The following is a 20,751-nucleotide window of genomic DNA, read 5'->3' as shown; positions in this document are numbered from 1 at the left end:
ACCAAAACTGGACATCTTGATTTAAAAAAAAAATACTTTCTGGAGATTAAATTGCGATATCCTCTGAGTTAGCGAAGACGCTATCCACCTCCAACCTCGAGCAAAATTCCAACTGAAGTGGGAAAAATATGCTAACCGAATGTTCATTGCAAAAGCTAAAATCAAATTGACATTCTTTCCTTCCATTGAGGGAAAGGAGAGGAGAGTTAGATGATTATTACCCTATTTTTCAGGCATCGTTTAATGTACACGTATTTCGGTTTTCATGGTTCGTCTAGCCTTTTTTTTACTGATGATGGATTTACGCATGCAAAACTGAAACAAGTTACATCTGTTAAACAGGCAGCATCCGGTCTTAATATTCGTTGTTTTGCAAGAACCGCTGGATTTTTGTTTTGTCACAAAATTATAATCAAGACTTGTTACAGTACGGTTGGAGCTTCTGTCGTAAAACGGTAAGCTATCTGTGCTCTATGACTAACTCATCATGAGTTTTTCATTTTCCAGTTAGTGCGATTTGCATGAAGACAAAGTTGATAAATAACAAAAACGGTTGGAGTTGATCAGTGTCGTACTCCTAAAGAGAACATTGCAATCTACGTTTAATCCCTTTAAAGTATTAATCTAAATAATACGGAATTCAAATTATTGTAATAAACACGTGATATCGCTTGGCTTCATGAAAGAATGAAACCTCTTAGGGAGGGGGATGAGGCAATAATGAACTTGTACCACTCTTGCGAAGAGAAAACCTTAGAGATGTAAGGAATTTCCCCTAAAAATGTACAAAATCGGTCATAAATTTGAGTTTATTCTCCGGTACATTAAAAGTAGTGCAACGAGCGAGTAGCTCATTATCTAGCGAATAAAGGCTGATAGTTTCCAAAGAAACTGTTTGGGGCTGCGTCGGTTGGGGTAACGAAATAATTTGGATATATCAACAAAGTTGAAATCGTAAATTGACCACCGTATTGATTATAAAAGCTGACGTTTCGAGCGTTAGCCCTTTCGTCGGAGCGAACTAGCTGGGGTGAATTACAATGCACAAGATTATTAAGGGAAGTTGTCACCTTCAAGTAACGTCACTGAATAATTCCAAAGAGAAATGAAATGTATTGTGATTGGCAGCCGGAGAAAAATATTTTTATTAGATGTGGGAAATCACTGACATATTTGAAACTGACAGATTAAATTTTGCTCGTTGAAAACCCTTGATTTAAGAACTATGGGTTGAACGAGCTTTCAGAAGTCTGTCATATTAGGAAGCCAATAAAATGTGCCAGTTATCTATCTCCTACGTTGCTTTTTTTGCCGTTAATAGATTTTAGCGTGCAAAAATGAAACAATTTACTTGTGTTTTACAGGGAACGGCCGGTCTTAGTATTCCTTGTTTTGTAAAAACCGCTGGACTGTTATCACAAAATTACAGTCAAGACTTATTGCAGCACGATTGGAGCTTCTGTCTTGAAACGGTAGGCTGTATGTGAGCTATGACTAACTCTGTGAGGTTTTAATTTTCCAGTTGGTGCAATTTGCATGAGAACAAAGTTGATAAATAAGAAAAACGGTTGGAGTTGATTAATGTCGTACTCTTAAGAGAATATTGCAATCTACGTTTATTCCTTTTCATTATTAATCGAAATAATACGGAATTCAAATTACTATCATAAATACGTGACATCAAGAGGGGATCTCGCTTAGTTTCATGTGAGTGACGATCGACAAATGATACCTCTTTCAGGGAGGGGAGGGAGAGGGGGATTATGAACTTGGACCACTCTTACGAAGACTGAGAAACCTTGGACCAGTCAGGAATTTTCGTAAAAATGTACAACATCGGTCATCTATTTGAGTTTATTTATTGTCTTTTATTTGGGAATAGCGATTTACATTTTCGAAGTAGTGCACCAAGCAATTAACCAAATTATGAAATATTGAAAGTTCTATACGGCCGGGTTTAGTAATTTGGCTCGAAAATTTAGGGAACAAATTTTACTAAAAAGTTTGCATCCTAAGTAAGTGATTTTTTTTTTCTGGAATTTTTTCCTGAATCTCATCTAAACTTCCTTCAAAGAACGAGTAACGTTTTCTTTTTACGTCAGGTACTCCTGATGACTTGGAATTTGCCGGAAGTTTCGTTTTTCAATGATAATAGATAATTGGGGCGAGTAGATTTCTTTTTAAGCGTGAGGAGTATTGAATTTCATAGCAGCGTCTCACAAGGATTTAGGAACAAACCAGGATGTATATGTTTTACCATCATAACTTGTGGGGAGCTGCTTTCAAGCATCTGAAGATCCTTCTAATTCCCCCCTTTCCCTGAAGTAGTCTGAGTTGGTGACACCGTTGTTGCCCATGACTTGTGATGACTTGAAGGAAAAATGAAAACTGTAATCAAAGGTATTTAATATAAACAGTGAAAACAGGAATTGATACTTATCAGGTAATAGTTTACGGAATTGGTTTTATTTTTTTATTAGACAGATTTAGCACCGCGTTTATGTGAAACTGCAAATGTCAGCTTGTCCTTTCACGTTTCACGTAAAATAGCGTGAACCTTGCTACTTCAGCTTCGCGTGAGCTCACGTCATGGTGGACTTGAAGGCGCCCCTGTATGACTTACAAGAAATAGTTCTGGTGCACTTTTTCCGACAATTAACATTTACTCTGAAAGAGAAAAAGTGAACAAAACTCCTACGTACAAGGCAAACGCGAAACAGGTTGCTTTCACGAAGAAAAGACAAAGCGCAACCGGCAAACGTGAGAAAATGGCGAGAAAACAAGGTCACGTGGTCACTCTTGCCGTTCACGTTTCACGTAAACGCGGTGCTAAATCTCTCTATTCAATACTGATACATGATGTACGGGCAGTTATAACGAATAGAACAGAACTGGGTTTGATTTGAAAATTAAAATGTCTTTAACACTCAACGGAAGATTGCACCAAGCGAAATCCTTGGTTTCCGCTTGACGCTATAAAATCCAGAATTAGAAATATTGCGGAATGCAAAAGATTTGACGTTTTACCCCGAAAGGAAAAAGACTTTTGAAAAAATGAAACTTTTCGCCAGTCATCAACGTGACCTCCGATGCTAGTCTTGGTTTTCGTATGACGTCATCAAAATTTAAAAAAAAAAGGGGAATTATCGATTTTTTTGAGATATTTGTTTTGTTAGTTATAAGTTAAGCTAAAGGCTTTTACAATTTTTCAGTTTGATAGGGTATTTCGTCCTATATTAAAGCAAGATTGAATTTCTAAGCTTTTGCGTGACACGGTATGAAAATGGCGGCCGAGAATGCCGTCACGTAGGTTAATAAAAGTGACTTATCCACTGAGAGTTCGTAATCTAAACAGTCCTTGTATGTTAGTGAGCTCTAAGAAGACGACTTCAGGCTTTGTAATGCAAAATTCGATTACATATGTGTTTGTTAGCTTCCGGCCACTATCAGTCTGTGCCCCTTAGAGGGACACAAAGATAACGTCTCATATTTTTAAGTAAAATGTTTCTTTGAATATCTCCCGTTCAAAACATTGCAAAGACCTGGATCTTTGCGCGACTGTTTGAATATTAATCTTCTTTTGTTTCATGGATTCTTTACCATATTTGTTGAATGGTGTTGATGATGGAATGACGGTGAAAATGGGCAATTCCAAATTATCATAAACGGGGGCTGACGAAGTTGTATTGGATATATAAAAATGATGGTATCGAGTGATATATTGTCCCCTGAATCATCGAATTGTTCTTTGACGGTAAACAGCGAGTAACTTATCATTTTTTATGACGAACTGGACTACGAGCATTCCTTCCTTTTAGGCGCAAAGTCCGTGTTGCGAGCAAAACAAACAAACAAACAAACAAAAAAAACCAAAAAGAAATAGTGAAAAAAATTGATGTTAGCGCATTGCAAGGAACTCTTGGAGTAAAGCCGATGCGCTGCACGAGCTCCGTGAGGGAGGCGCTCGGAAAAAAAAAAAGAAAATCTGAACCGCTAGAGGGCCAAGTTCGTTGAGTTTGCCGGCTTTTTCCACCATGATGTTGTGAAGCGGTGAAATTACATGAACACACGCTGTAGAGATTTCTGCGAAACAAAACACCTGATATATAAGACTCTCCGAAGTCGGTTGGCAAAATTGCGAGAACTTCTTTGCCAGCAACAAGAGCTTCTGGTGCCTCAGTCTGCTCTGATTTCAGCGAACGAATTGTCCGAAACTGCAATAAATATTCCCGCTGGTCATCAGCCATCTGATGTGTTGACAAGCGTAGACACGTATGACTGATTCTTGACAGAATTCAGGCCGATAGCCAATCATATTTGCGTTGTTAAAGCAACGCACAATTCAAACTCTTGGGCTTAGTCCGTACGTAGTCCCTAGTTCTCCATCAATTTTTATCTAAAATTTGGGCGAATATATTTTGAGTGAAAAATAATTAACTCCGAAAGAGACTTTACTAGGTTCTTACGAATTATGTCAATAATAATTCAGCCTGTTTACTTTCAGTTTGATGGCGTGACAAAAAAAAAAGGTAAAATAATGTTGATGATTTTTTTACTCAGTCTTTTCGAAAAATTTTTTCTTTGTTTTTCCAGCAAAAGGTTGAACTTCGCCGCAAGATCTTTTACAGCTTCCTTTGCCTTCATTAAAATAAACAAGGAAGGTTACTAACTTCAAAATGTAAGTTGCATGAATACCTACCGGACTGTCTTACAAATCCAACCAACATAGTATCGTTTATAACCATAACAAAATTGAAGAGAAACAATGAATTGGTAAGTAAGTAAGTAAGTAGACTTTATTGGAGAGGGTGACATTTGGCAGTAACTAAACTGATAACCTAATGGCCCTCGAAGTAAATACAAGAGAAAATTAATCAAAAACTTACCTACAATCTAGCAAACATAATTTAAAGGATATAAAACAACTAGATATTAATAAAAGACGGAGTACTAAATTGATTTTTAAAAATTGATTTATAGAGTGATCCTTTAAAATGTTTTGCGCTAGGACTACGTTTAAGATCTACATTTAGCTTGTTCCATTTTTGGATTGCTCTTACGGTGAACGTCCGGACACCTTCCGAACATCTCTTGTAGCGAGGACAACTTAAATTATATTACAGAGTCTGTTTTTTTTTATTATGGATGTCAGAGTTTTTGATTAGTAAGGCATTTATATATTCTGGAGTATTACCATTAAGTCTTTTGTAGGTTAAGGTACAACGATTTACATATGACCCGGCATAGAAAGGAATCCAGTTTAAAGTACTGAATAAATGAACAGAAGGGGCCGTTTTTCGGCATTTAAAATAATTTTAGCCGCACGTTTCTGAAAACGAAAAAGTTTCTGAAGATTTCCCTTACTACAAGAGGTCCATATCGAACTGCTATAAAGGAACACAGGTTTTATAATCGAGGAGTAATAAATTTCACATTGATTACTCTTACAATGAATGAGATATGTAAAGAAATTTTAACGAACACTCCATGGATTACAGGGCCCTCAAACAGAGTCAGTTAAACATCTAACATTCTTGCAACACAAGTCAAAACCTGAATTAAAGAGATATTTTTTTAGGAAGAAGTTCAAAGAAAACCTACTTTTCCATTTTTAAACGTTTAGATTAAAATTTAAAAAGACGTGAATTTGTCGCAAAGAAAAGTGATCATTATTTAAGATATGGGGTGGACGGTTTAGAATTAGCAGTGAGCAATAGAATGCAACAGGAGCTCCCTATCCTGAGAGCTTAGTAGGCAGGTGTAGTGGAGAGCTTTAATTTGCTCCTTCTTACATAATTGACTTTAATAACTGTGAACTAATTATGAATCACCGGGTCAAACAAAACTTGTTCTGTTCTGTTACAACAGACGGAAAAATGAGTTCCTCGTTGATGGACAATCCAAGTTTGGATTTTTGAGATGTATACGTTTTCCCTAATTTTTCCTTTTTTTCTTATTTTTTTTTTTCAAATTGATAAAAAGAAGATCAAGATGAACAGCACAGAAGAAGCTATCACAAAAGTCATCCGCATAGGTTTAGTGGTCGCCCGCTTCCTTCTTAACACAGGTCGTGCGTCGCAAGCCATCGAGTTACTTAAGGAATGTCTGGTTGTTTTAAACAATCAAACGTTAATTATGGATAGTTTATCAGCGAATGCTATGTTCTATACCATCTACAAGGCAATATTCCATGCTTATAATCATATAAAGGATTACGTAAGTAAAGAAGAATACCTCAAGGAACTCCTCCTAAACCAAAACTCGGATAAAACCTTCTTAAAAGGATGGCTAAATTTGAAACTGGCAAAAACACTTCGAATTCAGAACAAATTCATGGAAGCCAGTAAATTTTATGAGTCAGCAGCCAAGATCATGAAAATAATTGGCAACATGCCAGACGAAGGACGATGTTACACAAGCCTAACAACATTGTTCCATTCGCTTGGTCAATATGAAAGGGCCCGAGAATATCAGGAGAAAGCACTCGTTATCAGAAGAGAAATTGGCGACAGGGATGGAGAAGGAAGAAGCTACGGAAACCTAGGAGCTTTGTTCCAATCGCTTGGTCAATATGACAAGGCCAGAGAATATATGGAGAAAGCACTGGCTATCAGTATAGAAATTAGCGACAGGTATGGAGAAGGAACAATCTACGGAAACCTAGGAACTTTGTTCCATTCGCTTGGTCAATATGATAAGGCCCGAGAATATATGGAGAAAGGACTGGCTATCAGTATAGAAATTAGCGACAGGTATGGAGAAGGAACAATCTACGGAAACCTAGGAACTTTGTTCCAATCGCTTGGTCAATATGATAAGGCCCGAGAATATATGGAGAAAGGACTGGCTATCAGTATAGAAACTAGCGACAGGTATGGAGAAGGAACAATCTACGGAAACCTAGGAACTTTGTTCCAATCGCTTGGTCAATATGATAAGGCCTGCGAATATACGGAGAAAGCACTCGCTATCAAAAAAGAAATTGGCGACAGGAATGGAGAAGGTAAAAGCTACGGAAACCTAGGAGCTTTGTTCAAATTGCTTGGTCAATATGATAAGGCCCGAGAATCTATGGAGAAAGCACTGGCTATCAGTATAGAAATTAGCGACAGGTATGGAGAAGGAACAATCTACGGAAACCTAGGAACTTTGTTCCATTCGCTTGGTCAATATGATAAGGCCCGAGAATATATGGAGAAAGGACTGGCTATCAGTATAGAAATTAGCGACAGGTATGGAGAAGGAACAATCTACGGAAACCTAGGAACTTTGTTCCAATCGCTTGGTCAATATGATAAGGCCCGAGAATATATGGAGAAAGGACTGGCTATCAGTATAGAAACTAGCGACAGGTATGGAGAAGGAACAATCTACGGAAACCTAGGAACTTTGTTCCAATCGCTTGGTCAATATGATAAGGCCTGCGAATATACGGAGAAAGCACTCGCTATCAAAAAAGAAATTGGCGACAGGAATGGAGAAGGTAAAAGCTACGGAAACCTAGGAGCTTTGTTCAAATTGCTTGGTCAATATGATAAGGCCCGAGAATATATGGAGAAAGCACTGGTTATCAGTATAGAAATTAGCGACAGGTATGGAGAAGGAACAATGTACGAAAACCTAGGAACTTTGTTCCATTCGCTTGGTCAATATGATAAGGCCCGAGAATATATGGAGAAAGCAGTGGCTATCAGTATAGAAATTAGCGACAGGTATGGAGAAGGAACAATCTACGGAAACCTAGGAACTTTGTTCCATTCGCTTGGTCAATATGATAAGGCCCGAGAATCTATGGAGAAAGGACTGGCTATCAGTATAGAAACTAGCGACAGGTATGGAGAAGGAAGAACCTGCGAAAACCTAGGAACTTTGTTCCAATGGCGTGGTCAATATGATAAGGCCCGAGAATATATGGAAAAGGCACTCGCTATCAGTATAGAAATTGGCGATAGGAATGAAGAAGGAAGAAGCTACAGAAACCTAGGAACTTTGTTCCAATCGCTTGGTCAATATGATAAAGCCCGAGAATATGCGGAGAAAGCACTTGCTATCAGTATAGAAATTGGCAACAGGGGTGGAGAAGGAGAAGACAACGGAAACCTAGGAACATTGTTCCATTTGCTTGGTCAATATGACAAGGCTAAAGTATATTTGGAGGAAAGTTTACGTATCAGTAAGAGAATTGGTGACAGGAACGGAGAGGCACTTGTTTATTCCAACCTTACAAGTTTGTTTCTCTCGCTCGGCAAGTTTGCAATTGCTGACGACTATCTAAAGATGGCAATGGCAATAAGAGTGTATACTGGTGATAGAAGGGGAGAGGCAGTGGATTGCAGACAACTCGGGGTCATCTCACATCGGTGTGGTTTATATGACAAGGCGCAAGAATATCTCGAGAAAGCCCTGGCAATTCTCATAGAAATCGGTGACAGAGAAGGAGTAGTAGTCGATTACGTAAATTTGGGATCGTGCTTCGAATCCCTCGGTAACTATGATATGGCCGAAGAATACTTCAAGAAGGCTCTCCTTTTAAGCGGGGAGACTGGACTCAACCTGGAGGAGTTTCAATGCCTTTGTAAGCTTTCTGTGTTAAAGATATCACAATTTCATCTTGAAGAAGCCTCTTCGTATCTTTTTCAAAGCATCGAAAAATTCGACACTTTGCGAGGTTCTCTTAAGGAAAACGATCAGTTTAAAATATCCCTTTTAGAGAAGCACGGCACCTTTCCCTACAAGTTGTTCAGTCGGTTGCTTTCTTCCGCCGGGAAGTCAGAAGAAGCCCTTTACGTCGAAGAGCTTAGACGGGCAAGAGGCTTAGCCGACTTGATGGCCGCTCGATACTCTGTTCAAGAGCTCATTTCAGGCAATCCACAATCTTGGCGTGGCATTCAAGAGATTATCAGAAGAGAAGCAGACTGTACATGCCTGTACATTTCGGTTGGTAAAAATGAAGTACGGTTTTGGATTCTCACAGCAATGGGAGCTATTATTTTTTCAGAAAAGACAGTGAGCCTTCAAGCAAACGTTGTGACCGGATTAGTCCCTGATTTAGATGAGTTTTTCAAAGACAGCTTTCGCAGCCTCGCCATTTTACCCGAACAGAATTGCGAGGATCGATCCCTGAATGACACCAAACTGATACCTCTTCACCACGACAACCGAGCAGTCCCGCGTGACCATGATGCCAAGGATTTCAAAACAAATCTTCACTTGTGTTACAAGATAATCATCGCTCCTGTGGCCAGTTTACTGAAGCAGCCCGAAATCATTATTGTCCCTGACTCCTGCATGTACCAAGTACCATTTGCAGCCTTGGCTGACGAAGGAGGCAAGTATTTATCAGAGACATTCAGGATTCGGATGGTTCCCTCTCTGACGACTCTCAAGTGTGTTCAAAACAGTCCTCCAGACTATCACAGTCAGACAGGGGCACTAATAGTGGGTGACCCTGAGGTTGGAGCTGTTATCTACAAGGAAAGGCGCAGAACCATAACACCATTGCTGTGTGCAAGGAAGGAAGCAGAAATGATTGGAAGACTTCTCGGTGTAACGCCTTTGATTGGAAATTCCGCGACAAAGCATGCTGTACTCCAAGCGATAAACTCAGTGAGCCTCATACACATTGCTGCCCATGGTGATGCCGAACGAGGGGAGATGGCTCTTTCTCCTGAGCACCCTACCTTACTCCCACCTTTTCCTCATGAAGAAGATTATCTTTTGACGATGGCGGATATTTCAAAGACCCAGCTGCGAGCTAAACTAGTGGTGCTTAGTTGTTGCCACAGCGCTCGTGGACAGATTAGAGCCGAGGGAGTCATTGGAATCGCCCGAGCGTTCTTAGGATCCGGCGCTCGCTCGGTGTTAGTGGCACGATGGGCCCTGGATGACACAGCCACAGAGCAGTTCATGACTTGTTTCTACAAACATTTGTTCTGTGGTGAAAGTGCCACTGAATCCCTTCGTTTGGCCAGAAATTGGATGCGTCATAACGGCTTTGACAAAGTCTCTCAATGGGCACCCTTTATGCTCATGGGCGATAACGTGACATTTGATTTTGCAAATTGGCCGGTGTCCACCGCACCTCAAGAGCCTGAAGCGGAATGAACTGACCTAGCAAAGCTCGTAACCATTTCATTGCTAGCCGTCTGGGAAGGACAACTCGGATCAACACATAGAAAAGCATTTCTATGCGCAGCTCGTTGGACTTCTAAGTTTAATAATCTGAGACAAAACAGCGTATAGTGTAATCTTTATAAGAGTTTAGAAATCAAAAAACTTCAAGAGCCAACTTTGTTTTTAGTCAATAGTTCAACAGACAAGCCAAGCAAATTGCGACTAACGCGATTAATTGGTCTAGCAAAGGAAATTTCAATAATGTCTTTTCAAAGGCGCTTTTATCATACATGAGTATTAGGAGTAAGAATCAAAGCCACGGAAGTCGGATAAGGATTAACGAGAGGCTGGGAGTGGACTCATTTGTATCAATTCATTGCTCAGGGGATCCACTGTCAGGAAAATTTTACGGTACTTTTTTACACTTTTCTTTTTTAAAGCACTCGAATATTTCTATAAAAGGTCTATTAAAGTTGTATTTTGACATCTTACTCAATGATGAAAAGTGGAAGGAACAATTTTGGCGACTTTCCCTCACAATCGAATCGAGGAGGAAGAACTTTGAAGTCTTTCCCTTACAATGGTGTCTTAAATGCGACTTGTATGTGTCCTGGTACCGGTATTATGTTCAGGTCAATCACTGACAGGGCACTACTTCCATTCAACAGCATTGAATAGTTTTCACAGTGTCGATCGTATATAAACGATCCACGAATATGAAATATTGCCATTGAAATAATTTACTTCGTGGATAAACCTTTTTTTGACTCGGTCGCATGCGACAGCCTACGCTTTTTATATTGGTCAGCGGATTTAGAAAAAGTTAACAAGAATCTGAGGAAGGACGGAAGGAAGAAGTGCCGTGTTCCATCCATACCTAGATCTCAAATTAATGACGACGTAATTATCCGAATCAAAATGAGCCTAATTTGAGCATAATTTGGGGAAAAAAGCGGGCAATCGTGGTACGATATACTAGTTTTGTGAGCACAAACTGGAAGGGCCTAGTCCATAGGCGACAGAGCAAGCTGGCAGGGAGAAGAGGGGGGAAAGGGGGTTCAGCCTTTCCAAGTGAAAGTTTAGGGGAGTCAGTCCCCCAACGTTTCAGTGCCGACAGTGTTGTTAGCGCTGGAAAATCAGTTTAGCAAAATATTCAGTCTCGTAATCTTTTCAAATCATTTATCAGGATTGTGCTTGGCGAAAGTATATACGGAAGGACTCCTTTCATTTGAACAGCTCCGGTCTGTGTTTATAAAGAAGACATTAAGAAATATTTTTTGACAATAAGGGTAGGATTATGCACTTGGCTTAGTATAGGGGGAGTGATAAGTATAGGGATTCTATAGGGATTCTATTTATAACTAGACATGCAGTGGATGCAGACAATTTAATTTAACAGTTCTTTTTCTTCGCCATGAAGTATGGAGTGCCAAGTATATATTAATCATTTTACCGTTTGTAAGGGGTAGTCTTGAACACAGCAGCCGATCGTGAGATCACCTTATGTGATGAAGAAAACTTGTATATCATAAAAAGAAGTTACGTTGAAAAACAGATAATGAATAATTAAAGGCTGAAAGTTTTTAAAGAAACTGTGGTGCTGCGTCGGTGGGGGTAACAAGATAATTGGTTATATCAACTAAGTTGATATATAACCTTCGCTCTGACGAAGGGCTAACGCTCGAAACGTCAGCTTTTTTATTCGTTATGGTGGCCAATTTACAATTTCAACTTAGGTGATATAACCAATTATGAATAATTAAAGGCGCCATGCTACGGTTCTTTATGCATTAATTCCCAAGACTGACACGTTCAGACCAATGTTGACGTTTTGCCAATTTTTTTTTTAAAAAGATGATTTTAATTTGATCAATAATATACAGAAAGGAAATCGAGAGAACTATAGATGAACAACAGAGTTTCTGTGATAGCAGCTGATAGCGACGTTATAAGACCCTCTCTACTATACGGGTCATTGCATGTAACACCAACTTAATTACGTTAAACAAGACTAGCCAAAATTAAATCATAAGCAGTCAGCTGCTGTATAGTTTTGTTTCAGAGTACTTACAAACCACGATGTTGTGTGTGCAATAGCAAACTTGCAGGCTGTACTGAGAGAAAGGACCGGGCTGAAATTGTATCGTCCTATCCCGTTTCTAAGTCGTCAGATCAGAGAGCGCAAGTTTGCATCACACAAATAAATCCACCTCTTTGTTTTGTATGATGGCCAAACGAAATGACCAATGTAAAGTTTTACTAATAAGATTTTATCCCTATAGCGAAAGGTGTAAAACGTAATCAGTGTTAATCAATACATTTTACTTCTTATTTTTAAGACATAAATTTATGGCATGTGTAAAATAATTTGCTGGTTCTTAAATTTCTTTTTTTTTTTAATCATAACTATCTTAATTATTGGTAGGAGGCCATGTTCTGCAAGCACAGCTGAAGATTGAGAACCAGGTTTGACACAAGAATTAAATGTATTAGTATCGACTAGGCGTGGTGTATTGATAGAGTCTGCTGTCCACCATAAACTCCCCCTATAAAACCCCTGACATAACAACAAACAACTCAGGAGAATATTATTACTTTTGAAAACGATAGCTAACAGCCATCGAAACTGTCAGCTTTAGCGAAAAAAAAACTCCAGGCTTTGTTTTAAAAATGATATTTTATATAGACAGAATCCAGAATAAGGACTTAAGTTTTCAGAACATGAGAGATCAAATTTATTTTTTTCAGCTCACTGATCTACTCTTTTTTATGAAAAATCCTTAGAACTTCTTCACTCCTCAGGTATGATTCGCAGGCATGCTCTCTAGTGTAATTAATTTTGACCAGAATCTTTAGTTTTTCTCACTTGGCGAACAGATCTAGCTCCGATGCAATCTTTGATTATAGGGTGCTGTTAAGCTGTTGGAAACAGACAACTGACACAAGTAGCAAGAAAAAAAATTTTAAGATAATGGGGGACTGATATTTTTTTCTCTAATAGTATACAGTATTGCGGTGTAATAATTTCTTTTAACACCAGAATGTATCAGGTAGTTTGTTTCGAAGTGATTTGAATCCAAGCAACATATTGTAACTCCATTTAGTCAGTATCTGACAAAAAAAGGAAGTTTAAGAAAGAGACCAAGGGTTTTCGGAGTTAGAAATACCACTGGGAAATGTTTCTAATCTATTTACGATAAATTTTATTTTATTTATTTTTATTTTACAGGGTCTCATAGAATACCACTCTCCAGTGATGTGAGCCTCCTGTATAAAGACTGTATATAAACGTGCGTTTAACCTCATAAGTTGTCTCGATGAGGTTTCTTAGTTATGGTCACTCATGGCATCTGTAGTATTTTAGATTGTGTAGTTGTAACAGTTAATTTTCAAGTACTTTATTTAAATAGTGAATGTTTCTTGAGTAACATTGTGTAAGTCGTTAGGTTTTAGTGTAACGGATGTAGAGCTATCATGTAGAAATACTGTCAATAAATCGTTATTATTTTTTATCAATACTATTATTAACCACATTTGACTGGCTGCTCGATATGAGTGGCGTATGACGTATGTTAGAAAAAACTGAAAGATCGAAAGAAGATACTTATTTGTTTTTCAAAGCAGGGCACTAAAGGTTACAGGACGGGTAAGTAGCGTCTTTTAAAACAACTGATTCAGTTCGGATCCATTCCTTTGTTACATTACAAAAGCTAAAATCAAATCGATTTTCTTTCCTTCCATTGAGGGAACGGTGAGGAGAGGTGAATATTTATTACCCCACTTTTGAGGCATTAGTTAATGTACATGTATTTCGGTTTTCATGATTCGTCTTAATTTTTTATACCGATAATGGATTTGAACATGCAAAACTGAAAGGATTTACTTCTGTTAAGCGTCCGGTCTCAGTATTCGTTGTTTGCAAGAACCGCTGGATTTTTATGACAAAATTATAGTCAAGACTTGTTACAGTACGATTAGAGCTTCTGTCTTAAAACGGTAAGCTATATGTGCGCGATGACTCACTCTTCTTGAGTTTTTCATTTTCCAGTTAGTGAAATTTGCATGAAGACAAAGTTGATAAATAAGAAAAACGGTTGGATTTGATCAGTGTCGTACTTCTAAAGAGAACATTGCAATCTACGGTTAATCCCTTTAAAGTAAAAATCTAGATAATACGGAACTCAAATTATTGTAATAAACACGTAATCTCAAGAGTGGATCTCGTTTAGCTTCATGTAAGTGATGATCGACAAATGAACCTCTTTTAGGGAGGGGAGGGTGAGGGGATAACGAATCTGGACTACTTTTACGAATAGAAAAGCTTGGGCCTGTAAGGAATTTTCCTTAAAAATGTACAACATCGGTCATCTATTTGAGTTTATTCTCCGGCATATTAAAAGTAGTGCATCGAGCGATTAGCCCATTACCAAGGAAACTAGCTATGATGATAACAGTGCACAAGATTATTAACGGGAAGGTGTGACCTTCAAGAGACACCATTAAATAATTCTAAAGATAAATGAAATTTATGGTGATTGGCAGCCGGAAAAAACATATTTATCAGATGTGGGAAATCACTGAAATATTTGAAACTGAAGAAGTGCCGTCTTCCATCCATACCTATATCTCGGATTAATGACCACGTAATTATCCGAGTTAAAATGAGCCTAATTTGGAAAAAAAAACCGGGCAATCGTGGCATGATATGCTACTTCTGCAAGCACAAACTGTAAGGGCTTAGTCCACAAGCAACGGAGGAGGCTGGCAGGAAGAAGAGGGGGGGAAAGGGGGGGGTTCAGCCTAGCCTTTCCAAACGAAAATTTAGGGTAATTATTCCCCCCTCCCTCACGTTTCAGTGCCGACAATGTTGTTAGTGCTGGATAAAATAAGTTTGACAAAATATTCAGTCTCGTAGCCTTTTCAAATCGTTTATCAGGACTGTGCTTGGCGAAGGTGTATGTGTGTGACGAATCCGCGCCACAAAGGTGGGTGCCCCCTAACACAAACAAAACACAGAACATAAACGAGCCCGAGAACACACGCCACAATACAACTAAACGTAGGCCTAAAGATATTTATTATGCTAATTACAACAATAAAGCGACTAACAATAACGATAGTCTAATGATCTAATTAATTTACAGGAATACGCTAACTTAAACTACAGTACACTAAAACTATTTACAAGATTATTACTATTAAGATAAAGAAAAGGTTTTTTTTTTTTAGTTCAGTTCGGTTGGGTTTCACCCCACGCCCGCGTCCGTGTTCTTCTCTTGTCCCCAAATCACCACGCTCCACCAACAAACGACTGACAAACCAAATTCACAATTCACAAACCGAACTCACGTTTAACCCAGCTAAACGTAGAAGTTTCCAACCTCACGTAATTCGGTCTTCGCTCAGATCTTTCTTGACTCAGTTGTCTTCACTGGCTTACTGTCTAACAGAAGATAATCTTCTCCTTTTCCTTCAAGTTCTGCGCTTTAATTTCTTCGGCCAGCTTCTCGGCACACATGTGCTCCCCGACAAATGGATCTTTTGTCGTGTAAAGGAACGGTTTTGCTGAATGACTCTTCAGTGATTAAAACGTGCTCTGATCCGAACGAGTCTTGGTAACTTTCAAACTTTCACCGCCGGTGACCTTCTCTCAAAAAAAAAACCACACCGTACCAAACCACCCAAATCCTTAAATACACATGGACGCAAGGTGCCCGAAAAGAATGAAGAAAACTATTTGATATACACAATAAAGGTTAATTACACAACAGTTTACACAAGTGAAGAATAAAAATTACGTAACAGATACAAATAATCACGAACTACACTGATCCTAAGAGAATAAAAAAAATAATTTACATTTAATAAATAAATTCCTAACACTTCCATGACACCTCCCCCCTTTAATAGCTATTTTTTGGGGACATGGAAACACAAAAATAGTGCTTAATTAAAGATTACATTAATATACTGTAGAGCAATATGAGGTATTTACGCCCTACTAAGGGCATCTACGTTACAATTTTGCTTACCACTCTTATGTTCTATTTTTATGTCGTACTCCTGTAAGGTAATACTCCACCTTAATAGTTTCCTACTCTTGTCGCGAACCTGATTTAACCACACAAGGGGATTGTGATCCGTTTGCAGCTTAAAAGTGCGGCCATATAAATAATAGCGAAATAGCTCTACAGCCCAAACAATTCCTAAACATTCTTTTTCTGTGGTAGACAACTTTTCCTCTCTAGGCTGTAACTTTCTACTAGCATATGCTATGGGGTGTTCCTCCCCGTCCTGATCTTTCTGACTTAAGATGGCCCCAAGACCTCTATTTGACGCATCTACTTGCAAAATGAACTCGTCATTCCAGTGTGGTGGCCTCAAAACAGGGGGAGTCTGCATTGCAACTTTCAAATCCTGAAAAGCTGATTCATGATTAGTACTCCATTGAACCTTAGAGGGATTTTTACCCTTAGTGAGGTCGGTAAGGACAGCAGCCCGTTCCGAAAAATTTGGGATAAATTTCCTATAATACCCGATTAAGCCAAGAAAAGATCTTACCTGCTTCTTAGTTTCTGGTCTGGGATATTCTTTAATGGCTTGAACCAAAGCTGTGCGGGGCTGAATTCTATCACCTCCAACTCTGTGACCAACAAAATCGACCGTTGACATCGCGATCTTACATTTGGACGGCCTAGCATTCAGTTTGCACTCTCGTAAACGTTGTAAAACCTGTTGGAGCTCAAAAAGGTGTTGGGGAAAAGATGTTGACGTGTCAACCTCGACATCATCAATGTAGGCATCTGCAAAATCTAACCCCTGCAAGACTTTCTCAGACATCATCCTCTGAAAGGATGCTGGAGCTGTTTTCATACCAAATGGCATAACTAAGAACTCATACAAGCCTTTGGTAGTAATAAATGCGGACTTTTCGATGGTAGAGGTCTCCAAGGGAATCTGCCAGTAACCTTTTGTGAGATCAATTGTACTAATGTACTTAGCAGAGGCAATCTTCTCAATCATACGTTCCATGGAGGGAATAGGATAAGCATCCATCTTTGTGACAGAATTCATTTTTCTGTAATCAACACACAGTCGTATTGTACCATCTGGTTTGGGAACAATGACAACAGGGGCCGCCCATGGACTAGTAGAATGGCGTATTATGCCCATTTCCAGCATATTTTCAATCTCTTTGTTAACCTCCTCCTCAAGTTTTTGAGGGACCTTATAAGGGGCGCACCTAATGGGTGGGGAATCACCCGTGTCGATTTTATGCACCGCTACATTGGTTACATTTGGTTTTCCTGAAAATACATCAGAATACTCATGTAGCAAGTTTTTTACCTGTCGTCTTTGATCTTCCGTCAAATTATCAGAGATCACTACATCTTTACAAGTCTCATCGTGACCAAATGGGAAAACGTTGCTTTCGTGCGGCAGTGGCATCTCTGGGGACTCCGCCATTACTAAAGCAGCCATTTCATCACGGCTCTGCCATTTGCTAAGCAAATTAATGTGATAAGTGCGATGCTGTTTGTACATCTTGCCTGTATCAAGCTCATAATTCAATCCGTCCTCTAGTGCTCTAGTGACTTTGAAGGGTCCTTGCCATCTCATTTCTAATTTACTCCCAGGGGTGGGAAGCAAAACTAAGGCTTTGTCTCCAACTTCTAAGTGTCGTTTTGAACTATGAATATCATACAACCGTTTCTGCTTACCTTGGGCTTGCTTCAAGTTTTCTTGAACAACTTGTTGCATCGTTGCAAGTCTTCTTCGGATCTCAAGGATATGAGTTATCAGATTGTCTTCTAAAGATGATCCTTCCGACCAAGTCTCCTTGATAACGGCGAGGGGTCCTCTCACCGTATGTCCATAAAGTAATTCAAAGGGCGAGTAACCAGTGGACTCACAAGGAATCTCTCTATAAGCAAAGAGTAAGTATGGAAGATACTTGTCCCAGGTTTAAACCCGCTCTCGAACAAACTTCCTCAGCATACTCTTTAAAGTGCCGTTGAAACGCTCCACTAACCCATTTGCCTGGGGGTGGTACACTGATGTCTTAATCTTAGTTATGCCTAATTGCTCATACAGCTGGGCCATAAGCTTACTCATGAAATTGGAGCCCTGGTCAGATACTATCTTATCGGGGATACCCACCCTAGAGAAATACTGAATCAATGCATCTGCGACCGCTTTTGAGCTCGTTGACCGTAAAGGAATGGCCTCTGGGTACCGTGTAGCATAATCTACGATTGTTAAAATGTACCTGTAACCCGTTGTTGTCCTGGGTAATTCTCCTACAATGTCGATGGCAATTTTCTTAAAGGGTTCAGTAACAATGTCTACAGGCCTCAAGGGTGCCCTTTTTGACTTCAGCTTCCTGGCTACCACCTGACATTGCGGGCAAGTTGCACAATATTTGCGAACATCAAAGCTTAGACCAGGCCAGAAAAAATGTGCGGTTATGCGTTCAACTGTCTTCTTGCTACCCATATGACCTGACAAGGGGATTGTGTGACCAACACGCAGGATTTCATTCCTATAGGATTCTGGTACTACAATTCGATCAACAAACCTTGTTCCATTATGTTCTTCGGGAAGATATTTACGGTGCATCAGGAGGTCGTTAGTGAAGAAGTACCCATCCGATTCTTGTGGTGCCATTTTGGATGATTTCTTGCGTACTTTCTCGAGAGTCACGTCTGACTTCTGATCCGCTATCAGCTGGTTTCTGTCTCTATCTAGGATGTTTACTGGAGGTTTAACTTTACTAGGTTCTATTATCAAAGTATCACTCTCAGGATTCTTCTTACTTGTCTCTTCCTGTACCATGCCCTCAAATAACCTTTGCAAATCTCCTTCCTCTGGAGCTTCAGGCTTTATTTCTTTCTTCGCTAAACTCTTGACGGCGAGTGAATTTTCCCTGTCAATTAGCTCGTCTGCTTTCAATTGGGCTTCTTGTAATGCTTTCTGTCTCCTAGTCATCACGAAGGCCTCATCTCCACCAATGTCATCAGCTAGAACATTTCTCTCCCATTGGTCCAAAACATTTTGTCTCGACAGTGTTCTTCCAAAAGACGACCTGCCAAGTAAGCAATCTACGGGTAGCCTCTCCAACACTCCTACTAATTCTACGTGTTTACCTTCTTTGCTGTCAAATTCAACGTTTGCAAGTGGGACTGTAAGACGTTCTCCCGCAGCTGTTAATACTGTGATATTCTCCCCTGTGAAGGCTGTATTGTTTACATATCTTTTCTGGACTAGAGTCCTAGTACAACCAGAATCAATGACCATTTCTGCAATTTTCCCGTTTATTTTACCTCTAACATTGCAAGGAGGGAACTGAGATCGTTCTGACGTTAGGGGTGTCATACACAGGAGGTATCCCTGTGAAGGCTTCCCACGGCCCTTTCCACAGTTGAACGACATGTGACCTGGTTTACCACATCTGTAACATTTAATTTCAGGCCTCGTGGTTCTACGGGCTGGAGGGGAGGATGGTTTGGAGGGTCTTACATGGTATTGGTCTTGTTTCTGTTCAGACAATAAGTTATCCGCCTTAACATCTGGCCTCTTCTTTTTCCCAAATTTCTCATAACTAGCGGTTGACATATACTTACCATCAACAAGTGGCCCTTTCCTAGATTGAACATGTAAATTAGCAAGGTTGCCAAGTTCTTCAGCAGTTTTGGGCTTTTGCTCCTTTAACCAAGCTCTAAGCTCAGGACTTACCGCATCAAGAAGTCGCTCCATCAATACCTGTTCAATTATCTTATCCGCATCACCAGTAGCCTCGGCAACAGCTATCCAGCGGCTGAGATACCTTCGGGTTCTGTTTCCCCACTGGACGAAGTCCTCGTCGGGCTTTTTCTCTGAAGTTCGAAACCTATATCTATAGTGATCTGCGGTTAACTGGTAGGCTTTAATAATGCTTGCCTTACTCTCGTGGTAATCCTGGCATGCAGGGTCTGGGATTTCTAAATAAATAGACTTAGCCTTTTCAGTGAGCTTGGGTACTAAATTACCAACCCATTCCCCCTCGGGTAAGGATTGCGCCCTTGCAGTCATTTCAAAAATCCGGAAAAAATCATCTATATCTTCACTCTCCCTCATTTCCCTGATTTTGATAAACTTGGGCCTTTTAACCTCATTGTCACTTACCTGTTTCCTTTCAAACTCCCTTATAGCAAATTCTTCCTTTTCAGCTCTAAGGTTTCTGAGTCTCTCCTCCTCTCGTACCAAACGCCTTTCTTCTTCTTGAGCTTTTTGAGTTTCAAACTCCCTTCTCTCCCTCTCTAATTCCCTTTCAGCCTGACGCCTTTCTCTCTCCACCTCCCTTTCTAACTCCCTCATTTCTCTGTGTTCCTGACTAATTCTCTTCCGCAGTTCTAACATCTGCAGCTCACGCTCTTGTAACTGTAATCTCTGCTCAAAACTAAGACCAGTCTCCAAAGTTTCCTCCGCAAGGTTTTCTTCTGGTGCATCGAAACTCTGACCTATGCGATCTGAAGTTCCGAGTTTGCTCGCTAAAGTCTTAACACCATCCTTAGGAGAGAAATGAATACCTCGTTTGATAGCCTCAGCTCTAAGATCTTTAAGGACCCAGGAATCATAGCCGATCGCTGCAGTAGCCAT

The 20,751-nt window shown here is 39.7% G+C and overlaps 2 protein-coding genes across 5 annotated transcripts in view; one reads left to right on the top strand and one right to left on the bottom strand.

The window, feature by feature from the left end:
* The window catches only part of LOC111345205 (uncharacterized), a 13,961-nt gene extending 330 nt beyond the window's left edge, over window positions 1-13,631 (top strand). Inside the window, exons 2-5 of one of the 4 annotated variants that reach the window (XR_015993397.1) lie at window positions 1,365-1,472; window positions 4,594-4,678; window positions 12,539-12,579; window positions 13,343-13,631. Coding sequence is in view for 2 of the 4 variants with exons in the window: in XM_088739337.1 (XP_088595463.1) it covers window positions 5,992-10,104 (4,113 nt within the window). In the remaining 2 variants the exon portion in view is untranslated. Of the gene's footprint in view, window positions 1-250; window positions 456-1,364; window positions 1,473-4,593; window positions 4,679-5,982; window positions 11,723-12,538; window positions 12,580-13,342 lie in introns of those variants that run through there. The other 3 variants (XM_088739338.1, XR_015993396.1, XM_088739337.1) reach the window with 3 other exon arrangements.
* Window positions 13,632-15,072: 1,441 nt separating this feature from the next.
* Window positions 15,073-20,751, bottom strand: LOC148719968 (uncharacterized). Its single transcript, XM_088737546.1, has 3 exons — window positions 18,692-20,751; window positions 16,675-18,037; window positions 15,073-16,530 (listed from the first exon to the last, which is right to left on the bottom strand). Exons 1-3 carry the CDS (start codon window positions 20,749-20,751, stop codon window positions 16,105-16,107), a joined length of 3,849 nt encoding a protein of 1,282 aa, XP_088593672.1. The 3' UTR covers window positions 15,073-16,104.

Source organism: Stylophora pistillata, chromosome 11 (genome assembly GCF_964205215.1).
Source record: "Stylophora pistillata chromosome 11, jaStyPist1.2, whole genome shotgun sequence".
Classification (NCBI taxonomy): domain Eukaryota; kingdom Metazoa; phylum Cnidaria; class Anthozoa; order Scleractinia; family Pocilloporidae; genus Stylophora; species Stylophora pistillata.
This window is presented reverse-complemented; position numbering and strand designations above follow the sequence as displayed.

Excerpts from the sequence above, each read along its gene's own strand:
- LOC148719968 (XM_088737546.1), bottom strand. The coding sequence starts at position 20,751 with ATGGCTACTGCAGCGATCGGCTATGATTCCTGGGTCCTTAAAGATCTT. Across the intron at positions 18,038-18,691 it reads GAAGAACATAATGGAACAAG|AGAGATTCCTTGTGAGTCCA; the intron begins GTTTGTTGATCG and ends CTTTGCTTATAG. Across the intron at positions 16,531-16,674 it reads GACCAGAAACTAAGAAGCAG|GATTTGAAAGTTGCAATGCA; the intron begins GTAAGATCTTTT and ends TCAGCTTTTCAG.